Consider the following 15,538-nt stretch of genomic DNA (forward strand, 5'->3'; position numbering starts at 1 on the left):
TGATTTGTTTCCTTAGAACTGCAGTTAGTATTAATTTCATTCTGCTTCCCACAGTCAGGCATCAAAAGATTCACCGATAAATCTAAAAACTAACATAAAGAAAAACAATCCCTAACGTTGCTCATTGTTCTAGGTGATCAGTGAGTGAAACACGATTTTTGGTGAAGATAGCGATTAACTCACGCACGAGCTGCGTGTCATCATGTTTCACCACATACTTGTTTAAGAAAGCTGGATCGGTAATTGACAACACACACGACAATGGAGGGAGTTCACTTCCGAGCAATCCTTTTGAGATGAGAACTTTGATTACATTACACCTTGGGACAGTCCTCTTCTCTAGGCTGTATCCAATTACCTGAGGGAATGAAGCCACAGCCTTTAGTGGCCAATTCATCTTCTTTACCAGAAATTCAGTCTTCTTCTTCACCGACTCTGCAGAACATCCAATGCACGGAGGAAAGCGCTTGACCATGACCACAATCTCATCTCTGGTGAATCTTAGGCTTACAAATGTTTCAATGGAGTTGGCTATTTTCTTCTCCGAGAGTCCTAGAAACGTTGGAAACTTCTTGAACATTTCCCATACATCTCCCACATCAAAGCCTAACCTTTTATAGAGATTGACCTTTTCTTCTATTGTTTTGTCGCTAAATCCTTGAATAACGTGCAGAGCACGGACAAAACTTGCAGTGGTCGGATCAAAACCCATCTCAACAACCTTGTTGAGTGATTCTTCAAATCTTTTTTTTCCACATACATGTCCGTTATCAGAGATGAGCAAGGAGAATAGCAACCTCTGAGGCACGCCCAATTCTCTCAAAACCAAAACATTTCTTCTAATGTTGTTCTCCTGCTTACTACCCTGTGGCAAAGAATGACATAACTTTTCGAACTTGGAACTCTTATCCGCTTCTACAATCTCTTTGACGGTATCATAGTATCTGCTGATAGTTTTGTGCCCTCTCTTTCCCAAGATTCTCGGAACTTTAGAAACAATCTCTGTGAGCTCAGAGCTTGAAGCTCCTCTAGACTGCAAAAACTTAAGTTTGGGACCAATGGAATTTTCACCATCTGCTATGAGCAATAGTGGATAATCCGTAATGATGCTGGAGATCTGAGTATCTGTGAACCCATGACTTCTCAAAAGACTCAGAACAGAATCAGGATTGCCCTTGTTCTCGAAACTGACTTTTCTTGAAATCGATTCTGCAACCTTTTTAGCTAAACCAAGTGAATCAACGAGGTAAGAGACAGTAAAAGTTCTTACCTTTTTGACCATCTCTAAGACTCACATCAGCAACACTAGTAAAAGAAAAGGAATTGGAAAAAGAAGATGCATTTTCTAAAAGCTTCACTGCAAATCTCAAATTACGCCATTTCTGCAGTTCAATAGATCTTCTTCCATGGAGTATCAAAGAAGAATACATGAAAGAGGCAATGCAATTACCATAAGTGTGTTGAAGTGATTTGGCTGATCTTTAGTGCTCAAGAATCTGCAATCTCCGTTAACGACTTCATTCACTTGGAACTTGGAAGGAAGAAAACGATTTCTAGGGTTTAGTTCTTGACCCGGTTAAGGATATATCAAAAACCGGTTTAATTGACTAAAAATTTGGTTTACTACCGGTTAAGTTTTTAAAAAAATATATACAGTATTGATATTGGACTTTATCGGTCCATTTCGTTTGTAGATAAATTTGTAATTAGGAACAAGTAACACTCACAAACTCAAAAATTTGGAGAATTTTATAAAATCATAATTTCACAAGTAAACCATAATTTTCGAAATTGAAATTAAAAATCATCCAGCACTACTATGCATCAAAAAGAAATTATAAAGCAAGAAGCTAATGTTCTCATGTGTTGTTGTTACTAAAAGATAAGAAACAACTTTAAAAAGAGTAATAGAAAAACCTGCAACGAGAAAAATCCACAAACCTGATTGGTAAGTACACAATCACAAAAACACCAAAAGCTCAACATTCTTATTCTGTTAATAGAGCATCTCTGTATTGATTATGGAATCTGAAAATTGATCACCGGACTTGAGATGGAGAGCATAGCAAACCAGATGCGTCTGCGCCAATCACTGCTAGATCACAGACCGTGCAGATGTTTCCTTCCTGGTTCGGTACAAACCGGGCGGTGCAGTAAGGACATGAGACGTCTTTCTGTCCTCTGTAGATCGGGACATATGTGGAACCACATATCACAAACGGATTCCTGAAGTCGTAGTTAAGCTTGGTTTCATCGGTCATGTTACGTTCAGCAGCTTGCACAACTTGTCTAGCCATCTTGGCCTGGTTATCCACTGGGCTTGTTTCCAACAGTCTTCTGGCGAAATTAGAAGCAGTGGCGAGGTTCTTTGCCTTGTAGCAGACGCCCATTGCACTAAGCAGCGCAAGCCGTAAGTGAGGTGTTTGGAGGTTGCAGTGAGTGAAGTAAGCAGCGAGCTCTTGCTGCCTCACTGGATCATCTTTCATCTCTCTCCTCTTGAGCTCCATTTGAAGACCAAGGACATATTCTTTAACGATAACGATTAGTTCCTTAACCTCATCGACTTCTCTTCTTGACTCAACTACCACTAGCGGGATGGTGTGGAGGATAGAAAGGAAGAGACGGAGAGCCTCAGTGAATTTCCCACTTGTTGTGGCTTTGTAGCCGGACTTGAGCTTTTCGTCTAGCTGAGAGAAATCATAAACAAGAGCTGGTGGGCCACGGACGTTGGGACTGGAAGACTCGCTCCATCCACGCTCAATGGCAAGTGGAACCACAGGAGATGAAGAAAAAGCACGCAGATAGCTATGGCTGCCATTGAACAGATCAAGAAACATCGATTTCAAAGGTGTAAAGTTCTTTATACCAAGCTGTCTGTGGAGCAGACGCATTGCAGTGTCGAAGCTTCCCGCTGCAGCTTGCTCAGCAGCAAGAGAAGATTTCTGGCTCCAGATCTGACTTACTGGCATACCTTGGGGAGGTGTCACAAAAACCAATGAACGCGCATTAGCAGAGGCTTTAGGAGTGTCAAGCTCTGGTGGGAGCTCCAAGTCTTCAAGTCCTCCCCATCCACCTTCCTCATCGTTTTCATCTTCACCTGCTTCTGCAGCCGCCAAAATGTCTTCGATGTCTCTGTTCTCCATTCCATCAACATTTATGTCAAGTTCCTCACCCCAATCGCCTTCAGCATCTTCTTCATCAACAGTACCTCCTCTGTCTGCACTCTCAAGTCCTCCTTCAAATATTCCTTTCATCACTCTCAGAAGAGGCCAATCACCACCGCACATGATGGGTGTCGGTGGCATTAGAAGTGATGGGGTTTTTCCTTCAGGCAACGAGGGCACATTGTCTCCTAGCTCAGTTGCCAGTCGCTCAGCAATGTCATTTAAACCATGAACCGAAGCCGTAATATAAGCTAGAGGCAAATGACCAGCATTCTCCAGTATCTTAACACGCTCTTTAACATCTCCTAGGTAGAGAGCATTGTGAAACTGACCCATTACATTGTTCTTCACTTCCGCAATCTTCATCAACTTTGAAAGCTTGTCTAAATTACCAGTAATGAGATAAAGAAAAGATAACCTCTCAAAGTTCTTTGTCTGCTGGTATGCAAACTCAACAATGCCAGAATTACCTTGGCGAAGAGCCTCCACCCCAAGTCTATACCAGTGGTCTTTCTCGTTAATCTGTGTAGCGGATGCAACAGCCACACTGATGTTGCCACTTTCAAGAGCCAGGTTGAATCGGATCCTCTCATCTTCAACAAAATGGAGAGCAACTTCAGGGAATCCTTTTTGCTGCAGATAAGCAATCATAGCCTGTCCACATAGCTGGGAGTTCTTTATCATGCTCATGACATGATCATATCTCTTTCTCAGAAGTGAAAGCTTGAAAATGTACTCGGTTGCATTAATGGTGATAGCCTTGTTTTTCCCATCCCGATCCAAGCAGAAGATTGTATTACCAGACACCTTGGTGATATAGATCGGGACATCCAGGGTTCGGATGATTCCACTATCTCCATTGGGAAGACAGTACTTGATATGATTCAAAGTTGTGTAAATGAAGACACCGTTATCGTCCCAAGCTCCACTTTTCACACGTATCGTCTCATGAAGCGTGCACTGGAGAACAAGTTTTTTGCTCGCGATAATTATAGTATGTTTGCTGAGCAAAGCGACACTCTCCATATCACTAGACCAAACAACGTACCTAACAAATGGTGTCTGAAGTTCACCAAGGACAAGCCTTTGCTGGAGGTCAAATATAACTACTTTATCCTCAGATCTACAAAGCAAATTTCCAGTCCCGGCATAAAAGATAGCATCTGTGGGAATAGGCAGAGAACTCTTTTTAACCACCTCATTCTTTAGATTCTTGACTAGCACCTGGCTGGTGCTTTTCTCGAGAACAGCAAACCGGTTACGGGCAATGAATACTGCAGAGCCACCTGTCCCTCTCTTTGCATCTTGCACAACGTCACTCCTGCCAACACTATCTTTCGGTATGATGTACAACTCATAAGAACCACCATCCAGATCTGAGCAGATCAAAACTGCATTTTCAGTCGGACTGTATGATAGAGTCCGAGGACTTTGATTCAAGCTTGGAGTACCAGGACGCCGTATAGGGATAACTTGGGAATCTCTTTGAGTTGAATATTCGTAGTACCGCAAGAATCTATCCTTGGCATAGAACAAAGAATCCCCACTCAAAGCAAATGCAGGACGTTCTCTCTCAAGTTTGAACACTATCATGCCGCTGTCATGCCCAGCTGCTAGTAGATTCATCTCAGGGTGAACTGCAAGAATCCAGAATCTATCATGTTCACGACGGAAAGTCTGAAGTCCAGTTCGCTTGGTAGCATCCCAGACACGGATGCTCTTATCTTCAGAGTTTGATACAATTATGTCCTGTTTTGCATGGAACATAACAGATGAAACGTTATTCATATGGCCTCGCAATGTATCCACCTCCCAAGCTTTAGTTTCTGCAATGATAATGATAAAAACACATTACCAACTCAGCTTCACAGTTTCAAGATTCATCTAAGAATTACGACATACAGAATATTTGCATATCAGTAATATCACTGATGATTGATAGCATATAAATTTTGCAAGAACAAAAGGATAGCATCAAATAATTACCATTCATACGCCACAGCTTCACTTGGCGGTCATCTGCACCCGAGACAATAAGAGGCAGGGTGGGATGAAAAGCAGCCCAGTTTACACCTCTGTCATGACCTTCAAGAACGTACTTGACTATAGCATCAACTCCACCAAAAAGATCACTATTCATCTGAGTCAACCTCATGATGTCATCAGCAGGAGAAACAGTCTTCTTCCTAAGAGCACCGATATCCCAAACACGGACAGTCTGATCTAAAGAAGCTGATACGACGAGATCTTCTTTCGGATGGAAAGAAGCACACATAACATAATGATTGTGACCAGTCAAAACAGAAACACAAGTCCTTGATTGCCAGTTCCATATACGGATAGTCTGATCATCACTAGCACTCACAATCCATGGGTACTCATGATGGAACTGAACCGTGCGGATATAATCAAGATGGCCAAGAAGAGTGAAAAGGCACCTGTGGTTTTTGTAGTTCCACACTTTAATCTTGTAATCATCCCCTGCAAAGATCATTGTAATGCAACAAATCATTAAAGATCCATTCTTGTAATCAATTATACGATATCACTACAAAGAGAACAAAGCTAAATCTAGAAACCAAAGCATTATATATACCTCCGGAGACGAAGAGAGGCTGAGAATTGTGGAAATGAACACCACGAACAGGTCCTTCGTGCTCATCGAATCTATCGATCAAAGTACCCATACGATAATCCCAAAGCTGGATCACACCACTGTGCAAACTCGCGAGAATCCATGGTCGTTTAGGGTGAAAGCTCAGACCCTTAACTCTGTTACTCTTGGTTTCGAATTTTGTCAACATAATCTCTCTCTCCGATAATGGCACTCTACAAAAATCCGGATCACAGAAAACGAATCACGAACAATTAGAAATAGATCTAAATTGCAACAATGGAGTGAGATCAAAACGGAATTTGAAATCAGAAGGAGAGAAACAATGGTGATTACCACAGATCAGATGAGTTCACGAACGAAGCGAAGAAGAAGAAGGTATATAGATCTGAGTGAGTCGCAACGCCCAGATCTCGAGTTCTCTCTTTTGCGTTAATTTGGATAAAAACATGTATTCAGTGATGAATTCTAATATATCCTTGAAAAAAAAGAGTGAGTTCTAATACTATTGGTGTAATGATGCAATTTTAATATTTTGTTTTCCTTTTTTTTTTAACGTCGAAGGAATAAATTCCAATAAATTACTCTAAATTATTTTCTTCCCAAAAAAAACCTATTCCCTAATTTTTTTTTTTTTAGTTTTTGGGTCAAGTTTAATTTAGAAACCTTTGATTAGAATTCACTCAATAGTTGATTAAAACTAAGCTGTAATTTTACTAAAACAAAATAAAAATTAAACCTAATCAGAACCAAATTGAATCCTATAAAAAAAACTCTAAATATTCATTCACGTGATAAAAAAAAACGAATATATTATCATCTATATCATTTATTTTTAATAGTTTGGAGCCTCAAAGTGTTTTATATTTGATGAGTATTTCTAAGTTTTTTTGTATATTGTTGAACATAAGTGAAAATTAAATTACACATAAGATGAAAAATGACCAAAAAATTGAGAATAAATCTAAATAATTACGTCTATATATATCATCATAGCGATTGAGTTTCAAATCCGATTAGCGTAAATGGGAAATGTCTAATGTTTCAAAAACATTGCAAGACCTGAAAATAATTTGATCATATGATTCTGAAGGAGAGACCGATCAAGACACAAAAAAAAATCCAAAAAATGTAGACTGTGATAGGCGGCTGTGGTAAACGCGGTTCAGGCGGATGAGGTCGAGGCAACAACCATTAGAGATCTAGTGACATGTTAATTCACTCTATTTCATTCCATCACACTTGCTCTTTGCATCATCTTTGCTATCTTAATGGATTCTAAGTGTATGCTTAATAGGATCCGAAAAGGTCTTAGTTTGTACCTTACATATTTTTTGAATCACGTACTGTCTACAAAGTTGAAGTTTTTTTTGCTTCCGTTTCGAAAACACCGGTAGAATGAATAGAGGATGAATCAAGGAGGACAATGACCAAATACTAAGCCTAGAGTAGATGCATATGTCCAAATCTATATTACCAAAACCTTATTATCAAATTATTAGAAATGAAAGATTAACAACCCAAGTAAACTTTGAGTACCAAATGTAGGAAGAAACTTTTTTTTGAGAAAGATAATCAAAATGACCTGATCAAAGTGGTTAAAAGATTTTTACTCGTTCGCGAAAAACATTCCAAGAAAGAAGCTAGTGTGGCACAAGAACAATGCTTGACATTTCTTGGAGTAAAATAGTAATCTCAAATACCTCTACCCTTAAATAACAGTTAGTGTTGCTATAATCATAGAGAAGTAGAAGTGAAGGTCAAAGGCAATGCCAGTAGGATCATAAGAGAACCAGAAAAATTCCACAGGGATTTAGACCCAAGTATCATTTTGAGAAAAACGAATCTCCATAATTTCAAGTTTGACAACTAGTTACTCTTGTTCAAAGAACAATCTTTACAAAAGAAAAGAAAAGAACAGAGAAGAAAAGAAAAAGAGATATCCACGAAACATATAATGTATTGTCATATACACTAATTAATAGTCTCCTCTTTTCCTTTTGCCCTAAAGTACCAGAGCTTGGTTGATTTTGCCCTAACCTTGGAACATAATAAGAGCACACAAGTGGGCAACTATAAGGAGATTCTTCAACATTCACAGCTTCTCCAAGATCCACTTCTTTCAAGTATCCATCCTCCCCAATGATGCAAGCTGTTTTGTAGAGGCCGGTCTTGGTCGGTTTGAATCTATGGATATCACAAATCACTGCCATTTTCTTCTCCTCATCAACAAAGAAACTCCTAGGTTCAACCTCAAACTCAAAACCAGTGATTGTCTTCGTATTCACGGCTAAGAACTTGTTCCATGACACCGCATTGGGCTCAATCTTAGTTGTAATCCATATCTCCATCTTATCTGTATCTAAACGCTGAAATAACACTGCAAGATGCTCTTCTCTAACTGAAGACAGAACCATATCATCATATCTAACATCACAGTGAAACGGAAGATGCAGAGCCGGTCCAAATCTCTCTCTTGTAAAATCGAAACAGAGTAAAACACATTCTTTATCTACTTCTTCAACTTTGATTCTTTCTTGAGCAAAAAAGTAAGTGTTTCCTTTCAATGACACGCCTCGTTTGTAAAACACTATATTAGACGAGATGGTAAGAACCCTCCATGAGTTAGACTTAAAATCGTAGATTTCATACCCTACATTGTTGACAAACTCAAAGAAAACCCTCAAAATTTTGTAGTTGTTGTTCTTGTCGTATCCGATACCGAACATATCTGATCTGTGGTAAGGGATTCTAGGTTTGATCCAACTGGTTTGACCCATATACGGGTCCCAAACCACGAGCCTAGTAGTGTCTTCGTCCTTGGTGTGGCATAACAATAAGCCATCACAATAGATGACGTTAGATACCTTGACTTGATTAAGTTCACATATACGCTTTATAGATGGATCAACCACGTCTTTGTGGTTTTGGATTCCATGGAGATTAACACTCATCAAACAGACCTTAGAATCATTAAGCATGATCACCAACAAACCCTTGGTTGCTTTATCACATTGCTTCTTTGTAAAGCTAGGATCTTTGGTTAAACAGTTCCATTGTTTGCAAGTAGATCTCACAGCTCTCAGAGAAGTTATTGGAACCCTAGAGAGTATCTCCTCTACCAAACCCTTCGAAAGATCGGACATCATCGTCATTGTTTCTTCAAGTTTCTAACATAAGAGAATTAGGGTTTTATAACTTTCACGCTTGCCCACTATTTATATAGTCAAACACGGTAATTAGGTTTATGCGTTTTTTGTTTAATTTTTTAACTTCACGTTGATAGATGTGGTTTCTATTTCTCCCTGGGATTTTACAGATTTTAAGAAAAAAAAAAAAAGGAAAAACTTTTGCTACACAATAGAAAATTTCGTATGCTCTGTTTTTATTTCCAAAACAGAAATGTGAATAGCAGACCATATAAGTATAACCCCCAAAACGTTCTCCAATTTTTTTTTGTTTCTCAAATTTATTTTGTATCAACAAAACAACATTCCCCAAATTTATGGATCTAACTGTGATCCTTTGTCCGCAATACTCTATACAAAGTTAAAGTGTTTGCCTCTGCTTCGAAAACCGGTAAATGAATACATGATGAATCAAGAAGGACAATAACCAAAATTACTAAGCCTAGAGTATATGCATATGTCCAAATCTATATTACCAAATTCTTGATATCAGATTTATTAGCTTTGATTACGTTACACCTTGGGACAATCCTTTTCTCCAGCCTCTACTGGCCAATTCAACTTCTTCACCAAAAACTTAGTTTTCTTCTTGACCGTCTCGCAGAAAATACAATGCACTCAAGATAGCACTTGATCATCATTGTGAACTCATCTCTGCTGAATTCTAGGCCTGTAAATGTTTCAATGGAGTTCTCTAGACGCCATTGTGAACTCATCATAATGTTGCAGGCTTGATGGACCTTGATGCTTTGTTATCAGTTAGGAAGTGTAATGAAGACTGTTTCGAACAGAAGGATTCAAGTGGAAAGGCAAACTCTAGATGGATTAGAGGGTTCAACCTAAGGGTTTAAGTAGACAACACATTGGCTTGTTTCTTTGGAAGCTTAATGGTTTTCACATTCAAACATTCCAAAACCTCTCTATCTTTATTCGAATAAGCCACAACTGTCATGTAGCAAATAGTTGTGTTTATTTCTAGACTATTAGTATTATTAATGTTGAAGAGTTAAAAAACAAGTCAAAAAGAGTTTCACAATTACAATTTGTTGTTTTCCCAGTCAGATTGCACACAGAAGAAAACGCGTTGGATCCGGGTTAAAAGTCTAAATTGGTTTCAGACACTCATACACAAAAGCTATTCTGCTTCATCAAGATCCATAAATGAATCTAAAACTAACAGAAAACAAAAACCAATCCTTAATGTTGCTCATTGTTCTAGGCGTGTCTTCTGATCAGCGAGTAAGATAGCCATTAGCTCAGGCACTAGCTGCTTGTGATCATCATGCTTCATAACATACCTGTTTAAGAAAGCTTTATCAGTAATCGCCAACACAGACATCATTGGCGGGAGTTCACTTCCTCCGTCTCCGAGCAATCCTTTTAACATAAGAGCTTTGATTACGTTACACCTTGGGACAGTCCTCTTCTCTAGGCTGTATCCAAGTACCGTAGGGTTTGAAACCACAGCCTTTAGTGGCCAATTCATCTTCTTCACCAGAAACTCAGTCTTCTTCTTCACCAACTCTGCCGATAATCCAATGCACTGAGGAAACCGCTTGACCATCCTTACAAAGTCATCTCTGCTGAATCCTAGACTAAAAAATGTTTCAATGGAGTTGGCTACCTTCTTCTCCGAGTGTGTCAGAGAGAGTGGCCACTTCTTGAACATTGCCCATACATCATCCACAGTGAAACCTACACTTGTATAGACTTGAATCTTTTCTTCAATCGTTTTGTCGCTCATTTGGTGAAGCATGTGCAAAGCTTGGAGAAACATTAAGGTGGTTGGATCAAAACCCATCTCAACGACCTTCTTGAGTGATGCATCAAATCTTTCTGTTCCACACACGGGCTGAGATTTGGAGATGAGCAAAGATAATAACCGCTTTCGCGGCACACCCAATTCTCTCAAAACAAAAATATTTCTGATCTTGTTCTCCTGCAGAAAAGATTGAGATAAGTTTCTTTTCTTATCCACTTGTATAATCTCTTTGACGAAATCATAAAATAAGCTGAGTGTTTTGTGACCTCTCTTTCTCAAGATTTTTGGAAGTGAAGAAACAATCTCAGTGAGCTCAGAGCTTGAGGCTCCTCTAGACTGCAGAAACTTAAGCTTGAAACCCAGTGATTTCTGAGAATCTGCTATAAGCAACCGTGGGTAAGTCCTAATGATGTTGGAGATCTGAGAATCTGTGAACCCATAACTTCTAAACAGATTTAGAATCTCAGAATCAGGATTTACCTTGTCCGTGAAACTGACTTCACTTGAGACCGATGTAGTGCGATTTGAAGCTAAACCCAGTGAATCAACGAGGCACGAGGCTTTAAATTTGTTACCTTTTAGACCATCTCTAAGGCTCACATCAGCATCACTAGCAGAGGAGAACGAATTGGAAAAAGAAGATCCATTTTGCAATGAAACTCTCAAGTTACGCCATTTCTGCAACCCCACGAACCTACGGATTATCAGAGACTTCATGACAATGAAAATCGTTGAAGCGATTCGACCAATATATCTGATCCAATTCGTACCCAAGATTCAAAATTTGGCCTTGATTACCATCGATCAGTGAAGAACAAGAGTATCACTCATCGATCATTCACTTGCGGAACTCTCAGAATCGCACAGATACAAAATTTAGGGTTTAGTTCTTGACCGGTTTAAGAAATCAAAAACTGATTTAATTGGTTTATTAGTATAAAAACTTGAGTGAATTGGCGCAGACACAAAAATGAGGCATATAATTAGTTAATCGACAATAGTGAAAATCGTCGGGGACAAGAAAAAAACAATATAGATGTATGGGTCTGGAGTTTTGAGTAATAACGAAAATACCACAGCTACTTTTGTGAATGCGCGTGGGGAAGATGGTTTTGTCTTTCCAAGTATCCAAAGAATAACCTGCAAATAATAAATGCTTCCAGTTGAACTGACATCGCCACGTAGACAAAAAGAACGAAGTGATCGTTAATAAATGCAACTGATCTTAACTCGAACTAACTCAAATTTGAATATAGACAACTATCATAGTTGCATGGACACTCAATAAGTAGTTACTTTGAATTTTTTAAACAACTAACCTAGTTGCATGGATACCCAATAAATATTTTACACGATTTTGACATTTATATACAGTTAAACACATACATAGAGCATTAGAAATAGTTATAGTGTTAAATAATTTGGTCTATGTGTACATATAAATATATATATATATATATATATATATATATATATATAGCATTGTTAGCATTTGTATATATGTAAACACGTACATGAAGCGTTATTAACATTTGTATACATGTAAACACGTACATGAAGCGTTATTAACATTTGTATACATATAAACACGTATATAGAGCGCTATTAACATTTGGATATATGTAAACACATATATATATATACTGTTATTAACTTTTGATACTTGTATGCACGCTACAATGCATATATTAAAATCATCGTATCCCAAACTGTCGAACAAAGCAAGTGAGCAGTTCATTGCAATTGGACACTGAAATATCATTAGAATCATGGGTTTCGTCGGATTTGCAATGGATTTTCACCGGATTTCATAGAGTTATCAGCGGATCTTGTGGATGTCGGATTCACACACTCAAGTATTTTGTTAAGTGGGAAAGATTATTCTTGAGGGACAAAAATGAATACGTAAGAACTTGTAAATTGATATGAAAATTGCTATAGTATTTCTCTCTTGAGAGGAATATCCCCTTTACATGGCCATTGGCCTTTATATTTATACATAGAGAAATGACATTAAAAGGTATAATTAAGTACAATTATTCCTTCTTAAATGTGTCCGTTTTGATTCTTCGACTTTAATGCTCAACGTTTGAATTTGAGTTGACTCTGATCTTCATGGGCCTCGCCTTTTCTGGCCCAAGCGTCCTTGAACCGACTTACCCGTGTCTTCTACACCAAACTCGTGTCCCAGTACATTCACTTCGGATTCTCGAAGTGGTGACAACCACTTCGACCGTCCCTTCGGTTCACGGGTCCAATGGGCTTCATCCTTTATGGGCCATTATTTTGACTACGTGGCAATCTTTGGTTGGTCTCGTACTTCTGGTGCGGGATCCGACACCAACAATTAGCCCCCCAAGTTCTTCGAAGTGCTATTCCAATTCGGAGGACTTTAAATGCTCAAGTGGCCAAAGATTGCGCTCGAGAATCTTTCTGATTTCCCGCCGAAAATCTCATCACTCCTTTAATTTTGGCACTAGCCATTTTTAACCGAGTGACATCTGTCATCATTATGACCGTATATTGATTAATTACTATTAAAACGGGAAAAACCTTCCCACTTCCCACACAACTTTCGAGGCGGTTTCATCATTAGCTTGAGGTAACTTCTTTTCACCATTACTCTCTTCTTTTACTTTTGTACTTAAAAACTCTCTCTTTTCTTCTTCACGAAAAACCTCTCTCCGCCGGATCTTAAATTTTTCATTTTTATTCGATGACTTCTGATTCTGAAAGACCTGAATCTCCGTCTTACGACGAGAGGCGTTCTAGTAATGACGAATGCACTCGTCCTAACGACATCGCCGGTCCTCATTACAAATCCACCTGTACTCTTCAATCCCTTGAGCGATTGAAGGGACTTTGTCAAATTCCTCCTGGAATTATAGCGGAGGCGCAAATAGCCGACCCTGCGGAATCTCCTGAGAACCACCGTGCCGGCTACTTTTGTGTTTACGAAATTTTCTTCAAGGGCTGCGGATTGACCTTCCCCCTTCCCGAAGCCCTAGTTCGATTCTTGGCGGCTCTTGAGATCGCTTTGCCCCAATTAACCCCCAATCTCCTCCGAACCATCCTCGGGATTATAACCGTTTCGGCGGAGGCTGGCTACGTCATTGGAGTTCCCGAGCTGAATGAACTCCTAAGCGTAAGGAGTTCATCAAAGAAAACTGGGTACTTCTCGGCGTATCCAAATGCCAATAGGAACGTCATCTCGCACCTCCCGAACAAGGATGAATACTGGCACCATCCTTGGTTTCTGATTAAAAAAAACTCCTGCTTCGATTGGGAATCTTTCCGATGTACTCCCATCGAAGTGGTCTGCGAAACCTGGTAGAGACTAGGTCGTATATTCCTGTATTGTTTATTATTATTTTTTACTGACCGAATTCGTTGTTTCATTTCGCAGCTTTCATCGCTTCAACTCTCCCGACCGAAGAATTTGTCAAGTTCTTCAAAACAATCCTTGAAGGGGAAACCCTTTGGAATTCTTTTACCCTCGACCGATTTGTCGAGGCCAACCGGAAACTCAGGATGAGTCCTCCCAATCTACTTCATCGTCTTCCGCCTCCTCCCTCAACTCAGGGAATGTCAGCTCGGGCCCTCGCTGCCCAGCGTAAGAAGCTCTCCAAGCCGATAGCAGAGGCTTGTGATGAAAACAAGGCGTTCCTTGCAACCGCCATTGACAAAAAAGATTACAGCAGGACCCTGCTGGTTGATGACAACAGCTCCGAGGGAGCCAGATCCGTTGCTGCTTATAGGTTAACGCCTCGTCGCGAGCGCCGCGACGAGCGTTCTCCTCGGAGGGAGCGGTCTCCCCGTCGCGATTCTCCTCGTCCTCCCCGAGACGATTTCAGCAACGAACCACTTAAGAATTTGGTTCGTAAGAAGAGGGACAAGTCGTCCCGTGATGACTCGTCTCCGCGAAGGGAGAAATCAAGGGCCCGGACTGACCGTTCACCTCGATCCTCCCCTTCTACTGAACCAATGGGTCCTCCCCGACCTGTTGACATGTCTTCTTCTTCCCAGCCCGTCAGCGAAAAGACTGCTCGGAGTGCATCTCCTAAAAGTGGAGATTCTGAATCTCGAGATGCTTCCTCGAGACTGAAGCCTGCTCTTGTCCCTCAAGTCAAATCGCTTTCAGGTTTGGTGATTTACACATGCTTAAACTTTTTGTCTTTATTAAAATTCCAATTTTTACAATTCTTCCTTCTTCGCAGCTATGGAGACAGAAGGAAGCGTCTTCCGATGCTTCAAGACCCGTTCGGGTTCGATCTTGCCAGATTTCAACAAATGGCGCCCTGCAATTCGTGAACGCTATTTGCTTCACGCTTATCATTCATCTCGGGTTAGTTCCGTTTTCTTCCCCTTTTTTTTTTTTTATTGTATTGCCATTCTGCGAACTGACTCGCCATCCCGGGTTCATGTATGATACTAGGCTCATAGCGAACTTAACGACATGATCGAACATTACGAAGGGTTGGTCAGTGGACGGGAGAAAGAGATTGATATGTGGAAGAAGAAATTCTCAGCTCTTGAGGCTGAACTCAATTCTTCTGCTGGCTCCAAGCATGATCTGGAGGACAAGGTCGACAGTTTAACATCCGAGCTTGCGCAGATAAAGGGGGAGCTGCAGGGTCAGTACGACCAGAACTTCAAGCTCCAGGAAGAGTTTTCTGGTGTTCAGGGTAGGCTTCAAGAGTCCGAATCAAACGCTGATTCCCTGAACAACCAACTCATCGAGCTTAACGCGAAGTGCAAGGCGATTGCCAAATTGCGTGACTCCGAGTTGGCGAGGTCGGCATCAAAAGCC

At 40.0% G+C, this 15,538-nt stretch overlaps 3 protein-coding genes and 1 pseudogene across 3 annotated transcripts; all 4 read right to left on the bottom strand.

The window, feature by feature from the left end:
• Nucleotides 1–7: 7 nt before the first annotated feature.
• Nucleotides 8–1,563, bottom strand: LOC9322561 (annotated as a pseudogene).
• A 257-nt stretch (nt 1,564–1,820) lies between these two features.
• Nucleotides 1,821–6,263, bottom strand: LOC9324104 (coatomer subunit alpha-1). Its single transcript, XM_002887995.2, has 4 exons — nt 6,115–6,263; nt 5,761–5,993; nt 5,151–5,645; nt 1,821–4,990 (listed from the first exon to the last, which is right to left on the bottom strand). Exons 2-4 carry the CDS (start codon nt 5,966–5,968, stop codon nt 2,040–2,042), a joined length of 3,654 nt encoding a protein of 1,217 aa, XP_002888041.1. The 5' UTR covers nt 5,969–5,993; nt 6,115–6,263; the 3' UTR covers nt 1,821–2,039.
• Nucleotides 6,264–7,610: 1,347 nt separating this feature from the next.
• LOC9324105 (putative F-box protein At3g19560) lies at nt 7,611–9,187 on the bottom strand. The gene has a single exon (XM_021009978.1). The coding sequence runs from the start codon at nt 8,931–8,933 to the stop codon at nt 7,662–7,664; it is 1,272 nt and encodes a 423-aa protein (XP_020865637.1). The 5' UTR covers nt 8,934–9,187; the 3' UTR covers nt 7,611–7,661.
• Nucleotides 9,188–9,938: 751 nt separating this feature from the next.
• On the bottom strand, nt 9,939–11,662 carry LOC9324106 (transcription termination factor MTERF15, mitochondrial). The gene has a single exon (XM_002887997.2). It carries the CDS (start codon nt 11,443–11,445, stop codon nt 10,174–10,176), a length of 1,272 nt encoding a protein of 423 aa, XP_002888043.1. The 5' UTR covers nt 11,446–11,662; the 3' UTR covers nt 9,939–10,173.
• Nucleotides 11,663–15,538: the final 3,876 nt, after the last annotated feature.

This window comes from Arabidopsis lyrata (assembly GCF_000004255.2).
Source record: "Arabidopsis lyrata subsp. lyrata unplaced genomic scaffold ARALYscaffold_2, whole genome shotgun sequence".
In the NCBI taxonomy this organism is placed as follows: Eukaryota; Viridiplantae; Streptophyta; class Magnoliopsida; order Brassicales; family Brassicaceae; genus Arabidopsis; species Arabidopsis lyrata.

Excerpts from the sequence above, each read along its gene's own strand:
- LOC9324105 (XM_021009978.1), bottom strand. The coding sequence starts at position 8,933 with ATGACGATGATGTCCGATCTTTCGAAGGGTTTGGTAGAGGAGATACTC.
- LOC9324106 (XM_002887997.2), bottom strand. The coding sequence starts at position 11,445 with ATGAAGTCTCTGATAATCCGTAGGTTCGTGGGGTTGCAGAAATGGCGT.
- LOC9324104 (XM_002887995.2), bottom strand. The coding sequence starts at position 5,968 with ATGTTGACAAAATTCGAAACCAAGAGTAACAGAGTTAAGGGTCTGAGC. Across the intron at positions 5,646-5,760 it reads GCCTCTCTTCGTCTCCGGAG|GGGATGATTACAAGATTAAA; the intron begins GTATATATAATG and ends TGATCTTTGCAG. Across the intron at positions 4,991-5,150 it reads GAAGCTGTGGCGTATGAATG|AAACTAAAGCTTGGGAGGTG; the intron begins GTAATTATTTGA and ends TTATCATTGCAG.